The following is a 26,576-nucleotide window of genomic DNA, read 5'->3' on the forward strand; positions in this document are numbered from 1 at the left end:
ATTGTGGTAGTGTGCAGTTTTTGCTCTTTTGGGTGCTTTGTATTGGGAGAAATGCTTGTATATTTGTCATTTGATTTTGATCTTGGATATGATTGTGTTTTTTTCTCTGTGTGGTCTTTTCTTTAGATCTTTTTTTGGAAATGTTGGATGTTGGTGTGTTTAATCTTCAGCATGTCTTTAATCTTCAGCATGATTGGAAGCTTTGTTAGCCTCATTTTTCTTTCTTTTCTTGTATGCACTTGTTTTCTTCTTCCTCTTTTGTTTTTCTGTTCTTTTTTTAAGGAGGATTTCCTATCCTCTTTGTACATTCTTTCTTCTCTTAATTTCTCCTCTCTCTCTCTCTCTCCATAAAAAATAAAATAAATACAGGAATCAAATCATGAAGATCGTCATAGTAAATTACTGTTATATTGTTCTGTTTCTATGATTGGTAGTATTTTCAATATGTTAGCCCTCGACTATTCTGTATGTTATCTGGATGAGGGTTTTGTGCTAATTTTTGTTGATCTTCTAGTCCTCATAAGCAGTTTATTCCAGTTATGGTTATGATTTATGGTAATTTCTAGGATGCATTGCCTGTTGGATTGGGTTTCAATAATAATTTTGTTGTAGGTATCTGTAAATATAAATTTGATGACATAGATTGGATGTACTAAAAGCCCGAGAAGGAAGGGGATTTAACAGGATGTATTTTTAAAAGTTCCTTTGTGGTTATCTATCTGAAAATTAAACCCTCGATCAAATATTTAATTGTTCTGTTTATTTTCATCATCTACCTGAAGATAGAGAAGCGACTCATGAGAGATGGGCTGGATGCGACCATTCCATCTTTCAAATTTCAGTATATTAAACATTCATGTTTTATTCATTGTCTACCTGAAGATAGAGAGACGACATGAGAGGTAAGTCCTGAGAGATGGGCCAGCGTGCCCCTTTGATTATGGCAACCCATCTTTCCGATGGAATTAATTGAATTATTGTGGATTTTTTTATTTGTTTCAGGGAGAAAGTAAGGCGACATGGGATGCGATGTGATGCCATAGATTCTGGAAAGTTATCTTTCTGATTATGATATTTGAAATGTAGTGGATATTCCGTTTTGTGTCAGGGAGAAAGTGAAGTGACAGAGCTTGAATCTAGATAATAAAACCTTGAAGTCCATTTGTTCTTGGTGTAAACTGGTTTCTTCAGATTTGTTGGGTTGTGGTCATACAAAGTTATGTCAGCCTTTCAATATGTATATTGGCAACTATTTCAGATCTGAAAGGAAGGTTTTTAGTCTGAACTTTTTGAGAGACTACTTTGTTCGTCTAATGGAGTTTGCAGGGAGAAGCATTTCGTTTCCTGTTTCTGGATTTAAAGGAACTACTATGGCTGATTAACAGAATTGATGAGTTCTGGTGTGGACATTGTTATATAGAGAAGGGTTCAAGGGTGGTGGGGGGGGGGGTGGGCACGGTTTAAGGAATGAAGGAAGTTTTTTCATTGTTAAACTGCTTTCCAATATTGGGGTTTGTTTCTTGTGCCTGGAAAAGATGAAGGGAGGTGGTGTGACTAATTCTGTTAGAATAGCAGTAGGAAGAGAGGAAATATGAATGTCAGGGATTCTTTTGTGAGTGTGGCTCGAGGAACGTCAGAACTTGTGAGAAATCAAGGCAGATCTTGCAGCATCTATCTTATGCTGACATTCTGTACTAGTCTCTGATGAAGGATTTCAGGACCTCCAGCGAAACTTCCATCAGAACTGGTTGTGATACAGTGGTGAGATTTCAGGGGAGAATCCAGGACAATAGTTTGGATTTTAAGGGGAAGATCTTTGATAGAGGAGGATACTATGGGAATTCAAATATTAGGAGATTTGGGCCTTCAAGTATTAGGTCCAATTGGAATGGGCATAAGCCTTGGGTTACAAAACAAAAGTTAAGTGAGTTGGATGAACCCAAGACAAATAATCATAAATCTTGGCTGAGAAATGGCGGGATGGGTCTGAAACAAGTAACATAGGTTTGGGCTTAAAGGGAGTTAGTGAGTTAGGAGCTGAAGATGCAGAAGGGTCGGTTTCTTTATTGTATGGAGGTTTGGCAATTTAAGTAACAAGGGGCTGGTGATATATTTCAAAGTGGGTCAGGTAAACTTGGGAATGGGTTGGGAGGTGCTGTTTCTATTTCTTGCCTGAAGCAAAAACTGAGATGAATTGATGCAGTCTTGGTGAGTCTATAAAGAAATTATTCAAGGGATTCAAGAAACGGGGAGAACAGGCTGCTGCTAGTTCTGGGGAAGTTTTGGATGATGGTGATACAAGAGAGCGTCCTGGTATTTATGGTATGCAGAATACTGTCCCAGTTCAGTAAGTTATATCTTCAATATTGACTGCTTTGGATAAAAAATATATATATACACTCATGAGGAGGTTTTAGAGGATGAGCTGGAGAGTTAGTGAAAATGATAAGGGTCTCTTACTTGATCAATTGATGGAGGAAATTGGGTCTCTTACTCGATCAAATGATGGAAGAAAATGGGTTAAATTGGTGAGAGTGAGTATTTGAATTCTCCTCAGAAAATTATTGAAGGGTCTGCTGAAGGCATATTAAGTGGGAGAAATCTTTTTGTTTTGCAAGAGAAAGTGAGGGATGATGGAACTGGAAGCTCCTCTAAAGAAGCACAAGTTCCTGTTCTCCATTTAAAGAAGACAGAAAACCAATTAGAAAATGTAATTGAGGGAACTTTGGCTTTCATCTCTCATTTGGGACGTCATATAGCTGTCTCTATTGTGTGTATTAGAGGTTATGTATGTATTTTAGTATTATTATTGTTGTGTTAGTATGTTAATTAGTGAGAGTTGGTAAGGGTATTATTGTCATTAGAATGTATTTGATTTTTATTATAAATGGAGGGAGAGACCTATCTTCAAGTTAGATAATTCATTTAATCAAAATCTCAACACGATATCCGAGCATGATTCAACCTCAACCTTATCATACTCAGCCGTCGCCAGAAAACACATTCCTGTCGCTGCCTTTCTCAAATCCACCTCCACCCTTCATTATTTCACAAAACCAAACATATAGCCGAAAACACGACCCTTCGAAGCCTACCCCCACAAAACCCCATCGCTAGAAACAGCCCCACACGCTGGCCAACTGCAGGCAGTGTTGACCCCACATGCCGGCGCGTGAAAGTTTCTGGCCACCTTTTTTTTTTTTTCCCTCCGCCATGTTTTGATTCCTTCTCTAGACAATATTATCAAGCTGTTGGGCGTGTTTTTGGCTCAAAGATCCAACCTTTTTTGACCATGCACTCATGGTAATCCGTTAGTTTTTGTTCGGTTTTTGTAAAAGTTTCTTTGTAAGTTTCTTGGAGCAGTGGCGGTTTTTGTAAAATGTTGTGAGGCTGTGACAGTGCTATATCAGTTGGTAAGTCGTTCACCTTATCTGTGGCTGTGTCGGTGGTTCACATAGTTTGTGATTGTCCCGATTAGTTTTGATTCTTCTTCTTGTTTGACATTGGTGTGGCCTCAAGTTTGCGAGTGTTGGGATGGAGTCTATGAATCCCAAAAACATATTTCCTACATCACTGCCACAGATAATGTCTCAAAAGTTGGATGGAAAGAAGTATGTTTAATGATCTAAAGCTGTTCGAGTTTAGTTAACAGGATTAGGAAAATCTGACCACTTGCTCCAGTCTAATCCTTATGATGATAGGAGATAAGAAGTGTGGGCTCAAGAAGATGCCTTGATTGTTTCCCTATTGTGGAATTTGATGGGGCCACAGATTGCAAGGATGTGTATGTATTTAGATATGTGCAAGGAGATTTGGGATTAGGTCAAGCTTCTGTACTCTAGTAACATTACACGTATGTATGATTTATCCTAGGACTACTTTTTGTTACAAGGAGATAGGAGCATTGCGGATTATTTTGGAGAGATGAAGCGTATTCATGAGGAGCTTAACGTTGTGCAACCTATAACCCTCAATGTTCATAAGATGCAAAAGTAGAGGGAGCAAATGATAGTTCTTTGTGTTCTGGGGGGCTTGAGACCTGAGTTTGAGGCAGTCGAGTCTCGAATACTTAGTAGTTTGTCATCATTTGCCGATGTTTATTCTCGTGTCCTTCGTTCTTCCTTTTGAACACATTTTCCTACTCTGGCATCTGGCTTTGAGAGAACAATTTTTGTTACACAGGGTGATTTTGGTTCTCTACCAAACAACCTCAGAAGTTATCGAGGTGGTTCGAGTGGTCAAGGTGGTAGAGATGGACGGGGTAGAGGCAATCCTTGCAAATGCACTCATTGTGTACAAAGTAATCACATTATTGAGTAGTGTTGAGATCTCCAAGGTGGACCTTCACGTGTTGCCAATGTGGCCACCACTGACTTCACACCTTTGGGGGCAGCCAATACAGCCACCACCGACTCCACATCTTTGGGGCCGAATGGGGGTCAGTGTATTGTATTCGTGTCAGAGGAAGAGTATTCCAAGTTCTAGAAATATCAAACATCACGACAAGCTTCTCTTCCCATTTGCACCTCTTGCCCAAACAAGTAATACCATAGTATGCCTGTCATCTAGTACTTCTCGTCCTAGTCCTTGGCCCTTGCCATTGATCATATCATAGGTATACCTCATTTCTTCTCTACTCTTTAATATCCTACAAATTTACCTTGTGTTACTTTTGCTGATGGATCTCCACTGCAGTCAAGGGAATTAGGATTGAAAATGCACTTCTTCGATTTCTCTTCCTTTGGTTTTGTATATTCGCAAGTTTCCTTTCAATCTTATATCCGTTAACTAGATTACTAAATCCATGAATTGTTCAGTAACATTCATACTTGATTCTATGGTTATTCAGGATTTGAAGATGAGGAAGACAATTGGTGGAGGGCGTGAAGCTAGAGGACTTTTTCACTTTGAGCCGCTAGCTCCTTCTATTTCCTGCACTGCTGCAGCCAGCAGTGCAGCCACACCTACCCAAATTCATTGTCGTCTTGGTCATCATTCACTGGAAAAGTTGAAACGTCTTGTTCCTAATTTGAGTTCTGTGTCTAGTCTTGATTGTGAGTCTTGTCAGTTGGGAAAACACCATAGTGTTCATTTCGCTTCCTGAGTCAATAAATGGGCTGCAAGCCTTTTCATGGTAGTCCATTCTAATGTTTGGGGTTCTAGTAGAGTTGTGTCCAAGTTGGGTTTCTGAACTTTGTAATCTTTGTGGGTGATTATTTAAGAATGATTTGCCTATATTTAATAAAAGATCGTTTTGAGTTATTTCATAAATTTTGTGCCTTTTGTTATGAAAATAAAGACTAAATTTGGTTTGCCTGTTTGAATATTTCAAAGTGATAATGCTAAAGAGTATTTCAGTTCACCATTCACTACTTATATGACTTAGTTTGGTGTTGTCCATCAATTATCTCGTGCCCACACTCAACATAATGGGGTTGCAGAGAGGAAAAATAGACATATCCTTGAAATGTACCTTAAGTGTTTTGGAGTGATGTTGTACTTACTGCTTTCTATTTGATCAACAAGATGCTATCCTCGGTTCCAAGTGGTAAAATTCCTTACTCCGTTCTATTTCCTAATTCATCTTTATTCTCTCACCCTTTCATATATTAGGGTGTGTGTCCTTTGTTCATCAACTAACTCCCGGGGTGGATAAGTTGAATCCTTGTGCTATAAAATGTGTCTTTCTAGGCTACTCATATACTCAAAAGGGATATCATTGTTATAGTCCCGTGTTGCATCACTTCTTTGTTTTCGCAGATGTTACCTTCTTTGAGTCTACACCTTACTACACTTAGTCCCTAAGTGCTTTTGAGCTCAATGAATCTCTTCCTCTGCCTAATCTTCCAAATTCTACTTTGCTGTTCTTGCCGAACCAATCATCCAAGTCTTCATGTAGTTCAATTCCTTCTCATCGTATTGATCATCCTAATTTGCAAGTGTATTCACGACTGTGGCTCCAAGGAAGAGAGTCCCCTCTAGCTTCTACTACCACACCTTTGGTTTGCTCGTTCAATGATCATATTTCCCATGATGTTGATTCTCCCGTTGTTGTTTAGAAAAGTAAAAGCATATGTATCCAAACATCCCATTTTTAACTATGTTTGTTTTGATTTCTTATCACTCTCCTATTATTGTTTTGTTACTACTCTATCATCTATTGCCCCTTCCTAAATTTGTTTTGGAAGCCCTAGCCCACTCTACGTGAAGGAATGCTATGGTTGAAGAGATGCTTTATAGGACAATGGCACTTGGACTTGGTATCTCTTCCTCCTGACAAGTCTATGGTTGGTTGTCACTAAGTATACACTGTGAAAGTATAACCTAATGGTTTTGTAGCTTGTCCAAAGGCCCGTTTTGTTGTTGAGGGGTATACTTAGGTGTATGTTTTGGATTATTCTGATACCTTTTCTCTGGTTTCCAAACTTACATCTCTATGTTTGTTCATCTCCTTAGCTACTACTTGTCACTGGCTTCTGCATCAGTTAGATGTGAAGAATGCTTTCTTGCATGGTGATCTTGACGAGGACATTTATATGGAGCATTCACCTGGGTTTGTTGCTCAAGGGGAGTCAAGCTTAGTGTGTCGGCTCAAGAAGGCACTATATGGTTTAAAACAGTTTCCCAAAGCATGGTTTGGTCGTTTCAGCGCTATAGTACTTGAGTTTGGTCTTCGACAGTGTGCAATGGATCATTCCATGTTTTATCATCATACTTTATCAGGTAGGATCCTTCTTGTTGTTTATATGGATGATATTGTTATTATAGGTGATGATGATAAAGGCATTTAGAGACAAACTTTTTCTACCAACTAAGTTTCAAGCCAAAAATTTGGGACCGTTGATATACTTCTTGGGTATAGAAGTATCTAGATCTTGTATGGGAACTGTTTTTTCATTTCAAGCCAAAAATTTGGGACCGTTGATATACTTCTTGGGTTATAGAAGTATCTAGATCTTGTATGGGAACTGTTTTTTCATAGAGGAAGCATGTTCTTGGTCTGTTAGATGAAATTGGATTGTTGGGATCCAAACCGGTTGGTACACCCATGGATCCTAACAGAAAGTTAGTGTCGGATATGGGTGATTTGTTGCCTAATCCTAGAAAATACTAGTTACTTGTTGGAAAGTTGAATTATATTACAGTCGCTTGGTTGGATATATCTTTTTTGCAACTGCTGTTGTGTGTCAATTTCTAGATTCTACGAGGACAAGTTATTGGGATGCAGTAATTCACCTCTTGAGATATGTCAAAGGTGCACCTAGGAGAGGTATTTTATATCTTGATCAGTGTCACACTTATATTCATGGATATACAGATGCAGATTGGGTTGGGTCACCTTCCAACCGGAGATCCACAACTGGGTATTGTATCTTGGTTGGTGACAATTTGGTTTCTTGAAAGAGTAAGAAACTAACTGTGATAGTGCTATGGCTCACACTATGTGTGAACTTGTTTGGTTGAAGAACATGTTGGAAGAATTGGGTTTTTAACATTCTCAGCCTATGAAGTTGATGTATGATAATCAAGCTGCTCTTCATATTGCTTCCAACCCAATCTTTCATGAGTAGATGAAATACATTGAAGTTGATTGCCACTTTGTTCAAAAGAAACTTGTGCAGAAGCTTATTGTCACTTATGTAAAGTCTGATATGCAGCTTGCTGATTTGTTGACTAAAGCTTTAGGGGGTGCTTGTGTTAAATTTATTTGTAACAAGCTAATAGCATATGACATTTAGCTCTAGCTCGAGGGACGGTGTTAGAGGTTATTTATGTCTTTTAGTATTATTATTAGGTGTGTTAGTATCTTAATTAGTGAGAGTTAGTAAGGTTATTATTGTCATTAGAATGTACTTGATTTGTATTATAAATAGAGGGAGAGACCTATCTTCAAGTTAGGTCATTCATTTAATCAAAATCTGAACAGTGTCAGACTCCAAGATTGATGTGTGGGTAAGGCTGAGACTGAATCAAACAAGGAAAATAAATGGGACTTAGATTCTCAAGAAGGTATTTTACCCATTCTTAATTTGTTGAGAATTATTGATAATAACTTGTGCCAAAGAGAGGAATCTAATAAGGGGGAATTCTTAGCAGTTTACTCTCTGGGGACTGAGAGGGACAATCTTGACTTGCAAGACCACCTTGTGGGGAAGGGTTTTAGGTTAGTCATTCCTTTAGGAAGGATTGGAAGGCGGTTGTCACTCCTAGGACCTATGAGAGGAAGAAGAAAGGTGGAAAAGGAGTTGAATAAGTTTACGAGCGCTATTAATTATAAAAAAAAAAAGAGGGGGGGGGGTTAGTGTACAGGCAAAGTGGGTAAAATAGTTAAAATATTAAGATAATAAGTTGGAAAGTGATAGGTTTAGGGGATATGAGGAAGAGAGGGCTCATTGAAGTCTTGTATAGAAATGCTCTTGATATTTTTCTATATAGGAAACTAAGTTTGAGAAAGTGGATGGGGGGTGGTTAGTGGTATTTGGGATGGGAGATGTAAGGAGTGGGAGTTTCTTTCTTCCCAAGATGTATCCAGGGGTTGGTCGTGATCATCTAGGACACTTGCTCGTTGATTATGTTTGTTGACATAAATTAGAGATAGGATTAGTGGTGGGTTGTTTCTATGTCTGGTCTTTCTAGGTTAGTGTTTAGGTCTTTTTTTGGGGAGACCTTTGTGCAGTTTTTGTGTTTTGTTCCCTTATATGTTTACTTGGGGGGCGGGAGATTTCCTAGGGGGAGGTAAGTTTTTTTCTAGCATGGCTAACTTTGATAATTTATTATGGAATGTAGATTAAGAGACTTTAAAATGGATAATGCTTTATTTTTTTAGTCGGTGGGTGGAGAGAGAGCGGCGACATGTCATTTAGATGGGTTCTTATTTTGTGGAGAATTAGAAGATGAATTTCCAAATTCATGTTGTGCACCAGGCTGCCTTTATTTTTTTTATTTTTTTATTCATTTTTTTTTAAAAAATATTTGGGAAGATGAATTTTCAAATGGTAAGAAGAGAGAGTAATAAGGGAGTTGGAGGTGAGGAAGGGGGAGATTACTGTAATCTTGTACTAAGAGCTAGGGAGCTTATTGATTTTTTGCAAGTGCTTTTTCTGAGGATGAAGGTAGGCCAATGAGGGTTGGAGTGGAATCCCATTTCTATGGATCAACAACCTTGCTTGGAGAAATGGGAAGTGAGATTAGGAAGGCAATGTTTGAGATGGATAGGGATAAGGCTCCGAGTCCTGATGGTTTTAATATGGATTAATTTTTATTTTTTATTAATTTTTTTAAGATTGGGGCGTGATTAAAGTAGATTTATTGGAGGCTTTGAAGGAGTTTTTCTTTGATGGAGTTAGGGGTATGCCTGTTACTTCCACTTTCATTACTTTGGTGCCTAAGAAAAATAGATCTACTAATGTTGCTGATTTTCGGCCTATTAATATGGTTACAACATGCATAAGATTATTGCGATGGTGCCTAAAAATAGGCTAAATTTGGCATTAGGAGTTGGGATTTCTTAGGCTCAAAGTTCTTTGTGGATGGCTAGTGAGGTTGTGGAGTATGTGAGCAGGAGTAAAAGGAGAGCTACTTTGTTCAAATTGGATTTTGAAAAGGCTTATGATCGAGTTAGTTTGAAGTTTTTTAGATAAGGTTTGGAGAGAGAAGACTTTGGAGATAGGTGGATGACTTTGATGTGGGGTTTATGTAATGCTTCATTCTCATGGGGAGTATAAATCGTGGCTTAAGGCTTCAAGGGATGTTAAGTAAGTAGATCTATCGTCCTCGTTCTTGTTTGTCTTGGTAGTTGATTGTTTAAGTAGAATAGTAGGTAAGGCAGCTGATAGAAGGCTTGTGGAGGTGTTGGGGTGGGTAATGAGAGGGTCGGAGCATCTAGTCTTCAGTTGCTGATGGCACTGTATTTTTATTAGAGGATCGCAGCAGTGTTTTTTAAATGGCTTACCACTTTGCAACTCTTTGAATGTGTTTCAGGGTTAAAAGTTAATTTAGGAAGAGTGGGATAGCTGGTATTCATCTGGGTGTGGATTGATCTTTGGAGTTGGCTTCTTTACTGGAGTATGCAACTTTAGATTGTCTTTTGATGTATTTAGAGCTGGAGGTTTCTTTGCGTGGTATTTTATTTTATTTTATTTTTTTTGTTGTGGGGTGGGGGGAGTTGTGAGTTTTTGGGCTGTTGTGGTAGAGGAGGTGGCGAAGCGTCTAGGCAGGTGGAAAGGTGCTCTTTTTTCTTTAGTGGTTGAATGACATTCATTCTTGTCTCAACATTTTGATTCATTTTTTATCCATTTTAAAATTTCCTCAGGCGTGTTTATAGGTCTATAGAGAGAATCATAAGAAGTTTCCTTTGGTGGGTGGGTGTGTTTTTGAGGGGGAGGATCATTTGGTTAGATGTGAGGTGGTTTGTATGTCTAAAAAGTGGGGAGGGCTGGGTCTAGGGAATTAGGTGTCTAAAAACATTGCCTTAATGAGTAAATGGTTATGGGGGTTTCCATTGGAGAACTCTGGCGTGAAGCAAGTAAAAGTAAATTTGGCTTGTATGAAAATTGGCTGGATACTAATCTGGTGTTTAGATATTACTTTGAGAGTTCCTGGAAAAATATATCTCATCTTTATCCACATTTTATTTCTAATGCAAAATTTGGTGTGGATGGTAGGCTTCACATTTGTTTCTAAGAAGACTATGGGTGGGAGATTCGTCTCTCTGTTTGTATTGTCTTTCGTCATTACATAATAGGGCTGTTTCTTCTTTTTTAATTTGTAATGAGGATGATTTTTCTTGGAATTTCCATTTTTGTAGAGCTCTGAAGATGTAGACGTGGTTGAGGTTGTCTTTGTTGTTGGAGGGTTGTTATCCTTCATATAGGGAGGACATGAGGAAGTGTAGATTGGAATCTTTGAGTTCTCCTTATAAATATTTCTTTGAGTTTTTTATCCTTGAAAACTTGTCTTTTTCTCTTTATCATAGTATCTGGAAGGCCATAGTCTCCTCTAGAATTAAAAAGGCTTTTATTTGATTGGTTACTACTTGGTTATTCTTAGTAGAGTTAGCAATTAACAGCAACAATTTATTAGAGAGTAGGAGGCCTTCTAAGGCTTTATCCCTGGATGTGTGTGTGCTCTGTTTTTGTAGTTCTGAATTTGCCTTTCATTTGTTTTTGCATTGGTCTTTCTCCTGGAGAATTTGGAACAGACTACTTGGTGTTTCTGGGGAAAGTTGGGTTTGTTGGGGCTGGGGAAGGATCGGTTGGCTATTTCTTTTTTCAGGGTTTGGAAAGAGTAAATACATATCTTCTATTTGGTGATGTGGGTTGTTTGCTCTGTTCTGGAGGTGTTTGGATGGAAAGGAATACTATTATTTTCAAGGAAAAGAAGACTTCTTGGTATTTGACTTGGGATAAGATGCATTATTTGGCTTCATTATGGGCTATTTCTGCTTGGGTGTTGCAAAGCATTGTCTTTTCAGGATGTTTAGTGTGATCAGTTTGCTGTTTTGTATTATTTTTTTTTTTTTGGTTTTTTTATTTATTTATTTTTTGTAATTTTTTTCCTTTTAGGAGGATTTTTTTTTAGAAAAAAATTTCTCCAATCTTGTACATTCTTTCTTTAATTAATATTATTCTTTTTTTTTTTGATAAAAAAATATTTTCTTGTTTTGAAAATATGATTTCCACTGAAGTGAAGGGAAGCTGCTGTATAATACTTCATTTCTCACGCTTAAGGATGCTTTTTAGCTACCATTACTCTTCTGTCTTTTGGAATAATAAACAAGCTATTGACTCTGCTGATTATTGATATTAAGATGGCTGGATCTCTCTTAGAGTCATTTTGGTGTTTAGGGAAAATGAGATCTTGAATTGGTGTTACTTTTTTGCTTTGCATCACATATGTAGGTACTTGCATAGACAGCAAGCTTAGACTTTGTTGACAAACCTTTCAGAGTAATAGTTGCTTGCTTTTGGATTGTGAGATGCCATTTTCAAGAAAAATGTTGGACATTCCATCTGTCACTCTCGTGTTATGCCATAATTAAATTTGCTCACTGGATAATCTGCTATGGTGTCATCACCGGCATGCAAACGCATGTTATACATGGGCACAAACCTTATTATCAAAGTGCTCTGCAAACTTGTCATGCTGTTTAGATTTTCATATAAGAAACCTTTTTTCTGGAAGTAAGTGCTTTAATTTATTTATTTATTTTTATGAGAAGGTGATGGGGAGGGGGGGTTCTAGTGTAATTTGATTTCACTTGCAGTATTTAATTCCTGATAAAAAAAATTATGTGGTTTGTTCCTGTTTCTGGCCTCCATTGATAGGGTTTAATTTTCTCGAGTTTAATTTTTGATGCTCATTAGAAATCATAAAATGTCAATTGAATGCTTCCTTTTCCTAAAATTATTCTTTGTCCCATATTTTCAGGCTCAAAATGAGGAGTTTTCTGCAATCTTTAATCTTGAAGATTATAAAGGTAATTTTTAATTCTGTTATTTAGTTGATTACGTTTTTAAAAAATGTTTTTTGTGATTGAACATGCATTTTTATGTATAAATTATAATTGATCTATCAAGAGTTTGAATGGTGGTATGTTTGTATATGTACAATTCTTCTTTTACATTGATGTAATGGGACTTCTTTTTCCTTCAAAAGAATTGAGGACTTATTTTGCAATGGTGATTTACAACCATTGCTATAATTGAACTCATGCTCCTTGGGTTATGCTGGCTTGGATATGGACCATGATTTGTGAACCATGTTTGAGGTCCCTTGCTGGATTGAGTAGGGAACTAGGCAGACTTGCTTCCTCACTTAATTATGAAGAGGGATAGAAGCATTTGGGTGCTGTTAAGAGTAATGAATGAAGCTTCTATGTTGGAATGTTTGGGGTTTGGCGTGCACTATGAAGTGGAGTGGTTAGGGATTTCATTAATAGTGATATCTTTTTCATCCAGGAATCTAAGGTTGACGTGGTGCATAGCTTCTGGATGAGGAGTTTTTCGGAGTCGAGACATAGAGATTGGGAGCTCACTCCTTCCTCTCAAGCATCTTGGGGACAAATTATCGTGTGGGTCATTGAGGTAGCATTTTTGTAGGATGGTCTGGTGGGGTCTTTAGCTTTTTCCTTCCTCTTAAAAGTGAAGTGTTTTGGAGATTGGTGATCCATGTCGGTTCATTAGCCTGCAATATCTACCATGCAGGGCTTTTTTTTAAATGATTTAGCCTGTCTCTTTGGCCTTTGTAGTACACATTGAATGGTTGGGGGATTTATATGTCACTCCCCTCACTAGTGTAAGATTAGGGAGTGTTAGGGTGATGAGCAGTATGGGGATGTTTGACTCTTTCATTCATGATTGTGGGTTTAGGGATATAGTGTTGAGCAATGGCCATTTTACTTGGGTTGTTTACGGGTTAGAGTGTCTTCTTCCCACATTAGTCAGTTTTTGTTTATAGATGTCTAGGAAGACTTTTTCCCAGTGTTGCTCAGGAGGTTATTGTTCATCTGACTTCAAATCCTTGTCTGGTGTTGTTTTATGCTAATCATGAAGTGGGGCCTCACCCCTTTCAGATTTGAAAATACATGGCTGATGCATAGTCGAATATTACTTGGTGGAGAGTGGGTCATGCTTGGGGGATGCGCAGGGTTCAAATTTATGAACAAGTTGAAGTTTGTGAGAAACAAGTTGAAGTTGTGGAATAAAGATGTGTAGTGATGTAAAAGAACAAAAGAATATGCTTCTTGATGAGATTGAAGGCTTGAGTAGGTGGGAGGAGTGTGGTCTGGATGGTGAGGGTCACCTTAGTAATGATTTGGATTTGATCCTGTTTTGGAGGTGCGTTAATTGCAGGCAGAAGTCTATTGTCGAGTGGATGGAAGGGGGCGGGGGGGGGGGGGGGGGGGTGGATTTTAATACCAATGAGAGGAGGAATAGTTGTGTTGAAGAACTTGAGTTAGACTTGGGGGGTGTGATGTGTGACTCCAAACATGTTGAGGAGATTATGGACATTGTAGGAGTTTGTAATTTGTGTACTGAGGGTTTCAAGCATAGGCTGATTTTAGAGGGCTTCGGTTGGTGTCCTATTGGTGAGGACCTTGCTAGTTGGTTGGTGATACCTTTTGATATTGAGAAGGTGAGGAGGGCTGTGTTTGAATCTTGGCTAAGGTTGTGTTTAAAAGGTTGCGAGAAGTGTCAGGGGATACAATTACTTTGTGGTAGTCTGCCTTCATTAAGGATAGACAAATTTAGGATGCTGTCTAGGTTGCTAATGAAGTGAAGGATGTGAGAAGGGGAGGGAGGGGTGTTTTATTTAAGTTGGTTTTTTAAAAATCCTATGATATGGTGAGTTGGGGCCTTTTGGTTTATTTTACGTCTAAGAAGGGCTTGGAGGTATTTGGACTAAAGGGTACTTCACCTTGGCAACTATGTCAAAGTGAATGGTCAACAGAGGCAGCAGTTTAAGGCTTTCTGGGGTTGAGACAGGAGGATCCTTTATCTCCTTTTCATTTTCATCCTTGTCGATGTGTTGAGCTGAATGTTGGGACATGCTTAAGGCCTTGATGTGATTTAGGGGCTTAAGGTTGGTAGGGAGGAGGTTGTAGTTTCTCACTTTCAAGTTGCTGATGATTCCCTTATTTTCCTTCAAGACAATGTTGTGAAGTTCCAAGAGGTTTTGACTTAAAATTTTTGTGAAAATTTTGGGATTGAAGATCAACATGTCTAAGAGTGGGGTTGCGGGCATGAATGTGGGCGAAGGTGATTTGGAGGATTTTGCTACCTTAGTTGATTGTACTATTTTAGACTAGCCTCTTGCATATTTGGTTCTCTCTTGGTGTAAATCCTAATTTCTTCTTTTTGGGAGCTTGGTGGTGGTGAGATGGGTAGTACATTGGAAGGTTGAAACTTTGGGGGGTTGATTACTCTTATTAGTGCTGCTCTCTCCAACATTCCCTTTTACTAGTTCCAGCTCTGTGGCTGCTGTTTTGGAGAGGATAATGAGTGATTTTTTAAGCTTGTGTATTGGGGAAGAGGAGAGATCATCTTATTAGTTGGGGAGAAGGTTAGAAGACTTCTTAGGTTGCTTCTATTCTCTTACTTGTTATTGAGCTGGAAAAGGGAGTCCTGTTTGGTTTTGGGTGGATGCTTGGGTGGGAGAGGTTTTTTTTTGGAATCTTTGTTCCCTTGTCTTTCAGATTGTCTGTCTTGCACTGCCCCATTTAATGCTTTTTGTTCTTTAGAGGGAGGGCTCTCTCTATTTAGATTTTCATTTTTTAGAAATCTCAATGAGAATGAGGTCAAGGATACGACCATGTTGTTGAGAGTGTTGAAGTCTCTTTTCTTGAATGGGAAGTGATTAGAGGATTTGGATTGGTGATTGGATTGGTGATCTTCTGGCTTGTTCTTCACAAAAGTTTTTCTTTCCCAGTTGTTGAAAATACTGAACCGTTCTTATTTGGAAGGCTAAGGTTCCTTTCAAGACCAGGGTCTTTATCTGGATTTCAGTTCTTGGTATGCTTAATACCAAATGATTTGCTGTGGGTGTGGAGGCCTTACATGGTCATAAGTCCAGATATTTGTACCTTCTGTTTGGAGGCGAGTGAGACCAGTGCCACTTGCTACTCTTTTGTCAGGTTGCTAGGCAGCTTTGGGCTTTTCTTTCTCAGTTTTTGAGGAGATTTTGACGGTGCATCGGATGTTTGATGCTTTCTTGTTGGTGCAAAACAGAGGTTTTGGAGGAGTAATAGGGGAATAGATCTATGGATATGTGCCCTTTTTGGACCTTGTGAATTGGAAGAAATGCAAGGATCTTCAATGGCAAAACAAATCCCTTCTATTTTTGTGATAAGAGTTACCTTCCTGACTTCTATTTGGGCTTATTCTTTGGGTTTCTTTGAAAGGAATTTTGTTGTCGGAAGGATTCGAAATGGGCCCTGATGTAATTGTTTTTGTTTCTTTGCTTTTATTTGTATTTTGGAGGATATCTTATCTTCCTTTCTCTGTAATTTTCCTCCTTCTCTATTAATATATTTCTTTTTTCTATCCAAAAAAAAACTACGCATCTAAAGAAATTCTGAATTTATCAGTCCCGTTGTAAATGCAGCCTTGCTTTTTTATAATAAATGTTACAAATTATCAGTTTGAAATTTATTTATAAATAAAATGAACAGTTTAATCACTTTTTTTTTGGGGTTTGAATTGTATTAAAGAAACATAATTCAAACCATCAGTTTGAATTTTATTTATAAATAAAATGAAAAGTTTAATCACTCTTTTTTGGGTGTTTGAATTGTGTTAAAGAAGCATAAAGAAGTGTTGGAGAAGTTTCTGGATGTTGGTGTTTTACACTTCGACACATGATGCCATTTGTTGTGTTCATGGTCTTAATTTCCACTCAATGTTTTAATATTGTTGAAATTTCAACTTCCCGCATCCATCAAAACCAAAATGGTGGTCGACTTTCCATCATACAGACCTTTGATATTTCTAGTAATCATCCATAATTTATTGAAATTTAAGAATTTCAACAGAATTTGTCAAAAAATTAACAATGGAACAAAATTTCCTTGAAATTGAAACTTGTGATTGAAAACCTTTCAAATTGGCATTTCTGTATTAATAAATGTTTTTTTATTGAAAACAAAGAAAATCACAAGGATAGGAGAAAGATAGCTTTAAGACTCTTGAAATTTTATGTGAAACTGAACTTGTATAAATTAACTAAACATTTTATTCTAGTTTTCATCTCTAAATTAGTTATTTTTGCCTAAGCAATAATGTTTATCTGTTTTATGAATTTCATTTATTTTAACTGAAAATGTTTAATATGGTTATCAATATTATACCTTATACACCAGATTCTTGTCACTTGATGTATTTTACATATGCTATTTTAGTTTTAAATCTTGCATATATTTTAGTTCTAAATCTTGCATTTTCTAAACTCTCATAAATTTTTTTAATGTTTTAGGAATATTTTTCATAATTTTATTTTTAAAAATGTTGAAATTGAAATTGAAATAGACATTGAAAATTTATTTTATTGAAATTTCCATATTTTTGAAGCCTTGGAATTTTAACTGAATAAAACTTAAAATCTTGAATGTGTTTAAATCAAGTTAAAGAAGCATCAATAAGTGTTAGGAACATCTAAGTGTTGGCTTCTGATACCGACAAACACATTTGTTCTGGACATGGTTCCTTTGTATTAAGTGTTTCTGCCACGTACATCATGTCAGCTGATGGTTTCGACTTTCAAGTCAGTTTGGTTATGAATGACCAGTAACGAGCAGGTGTCACTGTACCTGTTTCTAAACCATCTTACATCTTTCACGAACTCATGAATGACTGTCGAGTCTCTGTTGGAGCCCCTCCACATAATTTCTTTAATGCCAAAAATAGGCGACTGGCATATGGCTCAAAATTAGGGCGTCTCCTCCCCCCATCTTTCTCTCAGTTTCCTATCATGGCTTGGCAAAATGATGCTTCTGTGGGTATCATAATTGATTACTCATTTTTAGTTGTGTATAATTGTATAAACTTACCCACGCCCTCTGTTCTTGATTTTGCATGAACTATATACTTTGACAATTCTTTTTTAGCATGCGTTTTCAAATTTAAATAAAATTTATTCCTCATTTCAGGCTGCCATAGCAAAGTATCGAGAAATCAAGGAGAACATAAATGAGGGACTGAAGTTCCATGTTACTCTCCAGGTATGGAATTGTTCATTCGTTGCTTTTTAGGCTGCACTGCTTCAAATACAATATTATTCCAACTCTTATTCCATTGTAAAACTGCAATTCATTTTAGCTGCATAATGAATTGACTTGTAACTATCTTTGCTCATGTTTCTCGGCTCGGGTACACAAGTATGCACATTATTTTTTATGCTTATGTATCTTCACTTGCCTTTTGTCTTTAGATAACTACAATATTCATACAGTTGGCACATGCAGTAACATAAATTTAGCTGGATCTTTAAATGGGAGTGTATGTGTGTGTGTATTACAGAATTTCTTAGTTTGTTGAGATTTTTTTTGAGGTGACCTACTTATTGAGTTAACTTTATATGCAAAATGCTTCTTGTTGATCAGGATGCAATCACGAATGTGAAGCAACAGTCTAGTGATTTTACGATGACCAGAAACATCCAGTGCAGAGAAATGATTGAAGATGTACAAAGACAAGTAGGAGGTCTCAGTTTCCAGGATGGAAAAAACACTGGTGCCTACAGCAGCAGCAGCTACCCCGCAGTGGGAACTCAGAGATCCACAGCTCAACAGCAAACAGATCCCAATGCATCTCGTCCACAGGCACCATACTACCAGCCTCCCGAGCAGCCAACAGTGGCTGGGTATGGTCACCCTCCTCCTTACACATCTCCGCAACAGCCACCTCCTTACCACATCCCACCTGCTGGTGCTCCTTACCCACCACAGGCCCAACAGCAGCCGCTACCAAGCCACGAGTATGGCCAACCCGCTTATCCTGGGTGGCGAGGTCCATACTACAATGCTCATGCCCCACAACCGACAGGACCTCTTCCCAGGCCTCCTTACAACATTCCAGCTCCTTATCCTCCTCACCAAAGTGGTTACTACAAGCAACAGTAGTGTACCATCCATCCTTTGCCTCCCGTTGGATATGTATAATTTGATTGATTGTGATGCAATACTTTTGAGACTTCGATCTATTCTTATTCGAATGGAGTCATCTGGATCGCAGCTATACATTCAGCTCTGTAGGTTTGAGTAGTACATATTTTGATTGCACGGTGCAGCTTTAGTTCGGTTTGTATCAGTTTGTAAATTGAGAGCACCTGGGTTATTATGTGCTTCATCCTTTCAAAATTGCAGTGATTACACAGCAACAACAAATTGTTGGCATGGAGAACTTGGTGCATGATTTAATAAAATAATTAGCAGGAATGCAATTTGATTGCCAGCTTTCCTCTTGCCGTGTAGTTCTGATAACATTTGGATCATCTACCAATACCCACGTTTTATTCACTTCCAATGATGTCTGATTTCAATACTTGTTCAAATGCTACCATAAATGTGCCACATTGTACTTGGATTTGTATTTTAATGTTAATATAAGAGAAAAGAAGACTAACAGGTTTCAGGAGCGTGTTCTGCTCTTAACCCCATCGGATTTCCATCCTCCCCCTTTAAAATATCACTTTCCCTGAAGCCTTCCTCCGGAGTTACCGCTGCATGTTAGGCGCTGAGCCTGGTAGCCATTATTCATGACAATTTGAGTTGACCATGGTCTAGTTTCTGCGACCGTAGAGGGCTGGAGATGCCTTCAAGCAGAGTCATCATTTTTCATCTCAAAACTGGAGTGCAGGTTGTCGGAATTTTTGGTGTCTGTTGTTTTCTTTGGTCGCCAGAGGCAGTGATGGGGTTGCGGGTGTTGCTGATGAAGGCAGCCACCTTTCGTGGGGAAGATTTTGTTTTTGTGGACAGTGATATAAAATAGAATCTTAGGGGTAGCAAGTACAACACCCCCTTGCCCTCTCATGATTTGCAACAGCAAACAAAATTACTCTTTTAAGAATTTTTAGGCATTTCATTCTCGAGGTGGTCTAAGATGTGAAATTAAAGCATTTTCATACGGACTCGACTTTGGAAGTTTGCCCATGTGGAATGAAATTTAACCGAACAAGTTTGAAAAGTTATACGTGATTTTCCGCAATTCCAAATCGAAGCTTCAATTCAATGTTCTCAAATGTAACATGAATGAATGTTTTTATTCTGTTTTTTCTTTTTCTTAACGAGAATGATACATGGAATACCTTCATACAGCTGATGGACTCCATTTTTAATTTGACTTGTCTAATGAGCCTTTAAATCTGAATAAATAGATTGTCGCTAGGCATAACAAATCATGACCATACATTTGAAAATTACAATTATAACATTTTAGTTGGACATAAATATACTGGCCTGTTTCTAGAATTGATATATCATTTTATTTCTGAGAAAATAAACATTTTACACAGCCTGAGGGCGAATTGCTTCTTATTATGTATCTTGCCTATGTAGAGCAATTGTATATATTTCTTGGCTTGGTGCTTCAACTGGTTAAAGTTTTACCTATGAAATTAACATCTTTAGTCATTGAACTTCATTTCGTTGAACAAGTAGAAAGAGATTTGCCACCGTCTCAATGCTAGTAAAGCACAGCATCCTCGAGTATTCTTCGAGCTTCGTCAAGTATCTCTTGAAGAGTTGATCAATGATCTTGGGTCCAAAATGTTTGGAAAGGAGTCCTTCCATCCCTGCTCTTACATGTAGATTGCAGAGTTGTATATCCTGAGTACTGAGTTTTGGTGGAAAGTGTATTTCCTCCATCCTCTCAATGCTAAAATGCCCATTGCTTGTGACCATTTGTTTCAATTCGGAGGCACTTAGGACGTAAATTGGTAGATTAAATGAGTCCAAAAGAGCTTCCCTTATTGAACCCTGCATAGCAAACTGTGGTTCAAAACATAATCACTTGAAAGAAATGAAGTTGCAAACCTATAAATCAAAGAGGGACAATTTGGCCTTACCTCCAAAGCCATGTCTGCAAAGGCATGTCCTAGACATCCAAAGACCTAGACAAGAGTCGAATCAGAAGGGGGACTTCTCTCTGGTCAACATGGTACGAGAATCACCATCAACCCATGGCTGTCCATCTCTACTACTCTTGCAATAAGGAAAGCCTCCTTGTCCTTCAAAAATTCAGTAGTGTAGGCCTTTTCCACTCCTTGAGAACTACCCATGTAAGTAATTCTTCCTTTATTCCATGTTATCCTTTATTCCATGTTAGGGAGTTCACTTCAGTAACTTCGTCTTTTCGTAGCCAATGAAGCGCGAACGAAGAGTGAACAAAATTTGTGAAGGCCTTGGGGAACAGACTACCATGGAAAGAGCCAGGGGCAGCTGCAGCCATGTATTGCCTGTCGAAAGGAAGGGATCTGAAAAGAGAGTTGAAATCATTGCTAACTTGATCATTGAAGAGGACAAGGAATTCAGGTTGTTTAACCTCAAGATCATGGTTCTTGGATTTGAGTTTCACTAATTCTACTATGGTCGGGATGCAGTTAATGGTGTTGGAGCCAACCAAACATCTGAGATCTGCAATGCAGAATACGTGTGGGCTGATTGCCTTGGAAGTGTTTTGAATTTGGAGCTTCTCCTGTATGCTATTGCTTAACACGACCTTCACCTGGTGTAATCCCTCTTCCTATAATCAGAGATATGTATAAGATCAAAGTTCATCTTGGTATCACTGTTGCTACTTAAGAACACCATCATCATCATCATCATCACTTGAAGTATGCTCGAAAATTGGATGACTGTTGGAATTCAATTAGTTGTGTGAAAATCTTAATGCATTTGTTAAAGTAATTAACAAAATGCAAAGTAAATGTTTGACACAATGCTTCAAATTATTTCCATTGATTCTGAATTTTTCTTCACACCGTATTGTGCCAAAATATAGACTTATATTACATTCAGCATTCCTTAGCCACCACTCTTGAGTTGCAGTCATGTTGTTGTGTTGGTGTGCAGGTAGCAATAATAAATTACTCCTGAGCTGCTACCATGATGCTGTGTTGGTGTGCAAGAAGCAATAATAAATCAATCTTGAGTTGTTACCATGTTGCTGTGTTGGTGTGCAGGCAGCAAATACAAGAGCCCATACTGCATGAGCAATAATACATCACAAAAGCCCATATTGCATGTTGGAGTCCTTGACCATGAGTAATAAAATAAATGTTAATGTGTTGGAAGCAATAAGAAAATCCTAAGGAGGCATACATCACTATGTTTGAGAACTTTTTTTAATAGCCCCCCGCGATTCAAGCAGCACTTGACAGAAGGTGAGGCTTGATCGTAATAGCAAAAATCAAGAAGTGGAAAGTGGTTTTATAAAAATATCATCTATTTGATCTTTACTGGAAATAAAGGATACTTGAAGAGTTTTGGCAGCTACACGATCTCGCACAAAGTGATAATCCACTTTTACATGTTTAGTGCGAGAGTGTAGAATTTGATTAATCGATAGGTAGGTAGCCCCCATGTTATCACACCACAATGTTGGAGGTTTAGACCAAAATATTCCAAGCTCTTTTAAGAGGGATTGAATCCATATAACCTCACAAGTTGTATTGGCAACAATTTTATATTCAGCCTCCGTGGATGATCTAGCAATTGTTGGTTGCTTTTTCGAACCCCATGACACTAGATGCGATCCAAAGTAGACACAAAACCCACCAGTGGATTTTATATCATCAGAGCAGCCATCCCAATCAGCATAGGAGAAAGCAGAAATGTTGTTTAAGGACGAAGGAGAAAAATGAAGATCAAAGTTGTGGGTGAGTTTAAGGTAATGTAGGATTCTTTTGACCGCCCGTCAATGAGGTAGTCGTGGACTATGCATGTATTGACAGACTTTATTGACAGCGAAAGAAATATCTGGTCGAGTGAATGCTAGGTATTGTAGGCTTCTTATGACACTACGATAGAGATGAGGATCCTTAATCATGGATCCATCAAGTGTTGTAAGCTTAGTAGAAGTAGACATTGGGGTGGAAGCTGGTTTTGCATTGGACATATGATCTAGGACGAGAATGGTTGACCTATGTCCTACGGTTTCAACCCTCACACAAGCAAGCATATACACTTAATACACTTTAAATTAAGAATTCAATTATTTGAACATAAACACAACAAATCATGCTACAGTTCACATTTTGTTGAATTTTTAAACAGTGTATGATGCCGTCCAGAAAATAAGTCCCAAGATTTCTTTCACAAAGGAATTAAGTTAAATGCGAAAAAGATGCTATTTCAATATTTTAAGAATAAAGTTCTATGTTTAGCACAACAATATTCCAAGAATTGATTTTAAACTAGCAAAATCAATATTGAAATCTAATGGTTCAAATGTGCTATTCAAACTTAGAAGTTGAGATTTCAAGCAAAGACTCACTCAAGATTAAGTAAGGCTTCAAACAATGTGAATTAATAGTGAAAACCAAAGGTTCAGGGTGACTTTAGTCGCTTGACCCTGACCTTAAGGGTCAGTCACCTGATGAATTTAGCAATAGAATTCTGGAGTGGTAGTAGCAGGTTGGTCGACTGACTATTGGGGTCTGTTGCCTGACCCAGGTTAGTCTACTGACCGTTAGGGTTAGTAGTCTGACCTGCTACGAGTTTTAAAGAAATGGTTGGAATTCAAGGGCTATTTCTCAACTAAGGCTTATGGGCTTCAAATAGGAGTTCATAACCAGTTTAAGGGTTAAGAAAAGGACAATCTTACCAAAGTAAATTGTTAAATGATTTAGTTTGATTCACCACGAACTCAGAACATATCAGAGAATTCCTAGATCAAGCTATAGCACAATGAAAGTAGTAAATTACTATAGGTGTGTAATATTTCAAACGAAGGCTAATTTTCCCAATCTAAATGATGGATGACTTGACGATATTATATGCAAGTTAGAACTTGTTTGAAGTCCTTCGTGCACACTTTGAAATATGGATATGTATGCAGCAAATGAAATGATGGATTGGTGGGCTTGGGGTGTAACTTGGTGATGGCCGTGTGGGTGATGGAGGGAAGTCATGAAAGTGGGATAGGATAGTGGTCTCTCACCACTTGATCTCTAGGGAAAACGATGTAGCCTCTCACTACACAATCACAAGGATTGGACAAAACCTGACAAGCTTCACAAAGGAAAACCCTTTTCAATTCAATATCAATACTTAGATGCTTTTATAGGTCTTACAATGAAAATATATAAAGAGAATATATAAAGACTTAGCATGGGGAAGGGGGAAGACAAGACATTAACTAGCTAAACTAGTATGGGGGGACAAGACAATAAATACTACAATTCCCATACAAGCATGGGAGACAAGAAAAATTAACTTTCATAACTTACAAACCTATTAAATAATTTAACTTACTAGACACATTTAATATACTCTTACAAGTTACTAAGCACACCCTTGCAAGCTAAGTTGACTTAGACTTATTACAACTTAAACGTGAACATATGTCAAAGAAGGGGCCCAAATCTGTGTAAGGCCTAATGGAGCCATGTGTGGCCCACAAGGCCATATGGGGCCCACATGGGTCTTGAACTCGGACTTGCTTCGGCATTTCTGCTGGAGTCTTTCTCTCACCAAAAAGTCTTCAAGCATCTACAAAATAATCATGAGCTGATGTGGACATTTGGAAGTTGTCCATGTGTCAGCATATCGGCATAGGAAATGTGGACATTGGGAGGCCGTCCACGTGTCGCAACATCTGAAAATGACATAGGTAGAGCATGCTAATCCCCATCAACATGTTAGTGCGATACAGTAGATTAGTAATGTATTTGGATTGACACGTGAACAACCATGAGAATTTCAGTAAACTTCAATACCTATAAAATAATGAAGCTAACCAAGATTTTTGATCGAAAATGATGCACCAAGAGCAAGTATAAAATCCGAAATAAGAGAAGCACTAGATCCTATAACTAAAATATTGTCAACATAGATTAACACAAAGACCACATGTGATGAATTACAAAATATAAATAATGAAGAATCTAATATGGACTCAGTAAAACCTAAAGAAAATAGTTCGGTGCTCAATTTTGAAAACCAGGCTCGAGGGGCTTGTTTAAGGCCATAAATTGCCTTTTTTTTTTTTTTTTTTTTTTTTTCAGTTTGCATACTTAAGTGGGGAAGTTAGGATTTACAGAACCTTATGGTTATTGCATATACACGGCCTCCTCCAGATCACCATGTAAAAATGTATTTTGTATGTCTAGTTGATGTAACGACCAGTTTGAGGAAATAACAAGTGAGAGTAGAATCCAAATAGTAACTAGTTTGACAACAGGGGAAAAAGTTTCATTGTAGTTTAGGCCTTCTTGCTAATCAAAACCTTTGGCTACAAGGCGAGCCTTGCGTTGTTCCAAGGACCATCAGCCTTCCTTGTTGTTTTTAGGATCCACTTGGGTCCCAAAACATTGAAGGAGGAAGATGGAGGAACTAGATCCCAAGTATGATTTTGTAACAAAGCTTGAAATTCAATTTTCATGGCTTCACGCCATCCATGAAACTTGGAAGCTTCGGTGTAAAATTGTGGTTCTTCTAGAGTTGGGGAGGTGGTGAGTGCAAGGGAGGGTTTACTAGAGGGCCAAAGGATTGTGTCATCTATGCGAGTGAGAGGACAGTGAGTATTGACCTTAGAACAGGTAACCATGGGGTGATTATTCTACATTGGGCTAGCAGAAGGTGAGTGATCATGGTGGGGCAATGAAGACCTAGGAGAAGAAGTCAAAGACTCAGGAATTTAAGTGGGTGAATGTTACAAGGTTGAAGGAGTTGGGGAGAAGTGGGTAGGTGTAGGTGGGCCAAACTCGGGATGTGAAGGATCGGGAGAAGACATGGCACATGGTATGGGCAATTGAGGGGAGATGGTCCATGTGGATGTGGGCTAGGAGGGACGAAGAAGACGTGAAGTGGTAGTTTGTGAAAGGGTAGTTGGCTATGTTGAAGCGAAAGGGAAATGTGCCTCATTGAATTGCACATATCGAGATACATAGACATGGCCTGATGAAACATGAAGGCAATGATAGCCTTTGTGGTCTAGGATGTAGCCCATAAACACACAGAGTTTGGATCATTGATCCATTTTATGACGATACTAAGGCCTTAAGTTCGAGCCAAATGAGCGAAGGAACTTGTAATAAGGTGGATGACAGAAGAGAGTTTAAAAAGGTGAGTTATGATTGAGAATTGGAGTGGACATTTGATTAATTAGAAATACAGCTATTTGAAATGCCTCAGACCAATATTGAGATGGCATTGATACCTGAGTTAAAAGTGAAAGGCCAGTCTTGATAATATGTCAATGACATCGATTTACACTTCCATTTTGGGCATGAGAATAAGGACATGTAATACAATAAACAATGCCACATGATTGAAGTAATTTTGACGAGGGTGAAATTCCCCTCCCTAATCATATTGCACTATCAAGACATTTGTTAAAAAAGAATTACTAACATAATGTAAAAAGGCTAAGGAAAATTTAGACACAGTAGATTTTGATTGTAGTGGAAATAACCATATGTATTTGGTAAAATCATCTACAATGGATAAGTATAATTGACACCTAGCGGTGGATAATACAGGGTAGGGCCCCAAACATCAAGAAAAAGGAATTCCAATGGTTGCGTAGATCTAGAAGCTGATAAGGGGTGAGGTAAGGCATGTGTTTTAGATTGTAAACATGCTGCACATGAGTGATTAGTGTTGGGAGTAGTCACAAAGAGTTGAAACTAACAGATTGTGAGAGAGGTGATCCTGTTTAAGGGATGACCAAGGCGCATATGCCATGTTTAAGGGCTTGTTCTTTCACCTAGAAAGACTTGAGGAGGAGCAGGGGTTGAGGTCGTGACATCATGAGGCAGGACATACGAGCCATTTTCAACGGTGCCTGAAGTAGGACCTTCTGGTTGTGTGTAGCATTCACAAAGAAACAATTGGAGTGAAATTCAAAGTAAACAGAATT

General features: G+C 38.1%; 2 protein-coding genes and 1 pseudogene across 2 annotated transcripts; 1 reads left to right on the top strand and 2 right to left on the bottom strand.

Annotated features, from left to right (window-relative positions):
- LOC131163111 (vacuolar-sorting protein BRO1-like) overlaps positions 1-18,947 on the top strand; it is a 55,882-nt pseudogene extending 36,935 nt beyond the window's left edge.
- Positions 18,948-20,122: 1,175 nt separating this feature from the next.
- On the bottom strand, positions 20,123-20,772 carry LOC131162851 (loganic acid O-methyltransferase-like). The gene is made up of 2 exons (XM_058119457.1): positions 20,665-20,772; positions 20,123-20,470 (listed from the first exon to the last, which is right to left on the bottom strand). Exons 1-2 carry the CDS (start codon positions 20,770-20,772, stop codon positions 20,123-20,125), a joined length of 456 nt encoding a protein of 151 aa, XP_057975440.1.
- Positions 20,773-20,798: 26 nt separating this feature from the next.
- Positions 20,799-22,076, bottom strand: LOC131162852 (loganic acid O-methyltransferase-like). Its single transcript, XM_058119458.1, has 3 exons — positions 21,969-22,076; positions 21,653-21,697; positions 20,799-21,236 (listed from the first exon to the last, which is right to left on the bottom strand). The coding sequence occupies exons 1-3, from the start codon at positions 22,074-22,076 to the stop codon at positions 20,799-20,801; spliced, it is 591 nt and encodes a 196-aa protein (XP_057975441.1).
- Positions 22,077-26,576: the final 4,500 nt, after the last annotated feature.

This window comes from Malania oleifera, chromosome 8 (genome assembly GCF_029873635.1).
Source record: "Malania oleifera isolate guangnan ecotype guangnan chromosome 8, ASM2987363v1, whole genome shotgun sequence".
In the NCBI taxonomy this organism is placed as follows: domain Eukaryota; kingdom Viridiplantae; phylum Streptophyta; class Magnoliopsida; order Santalales; family Ximeniaceae; genus Malania; species Malania oleifera.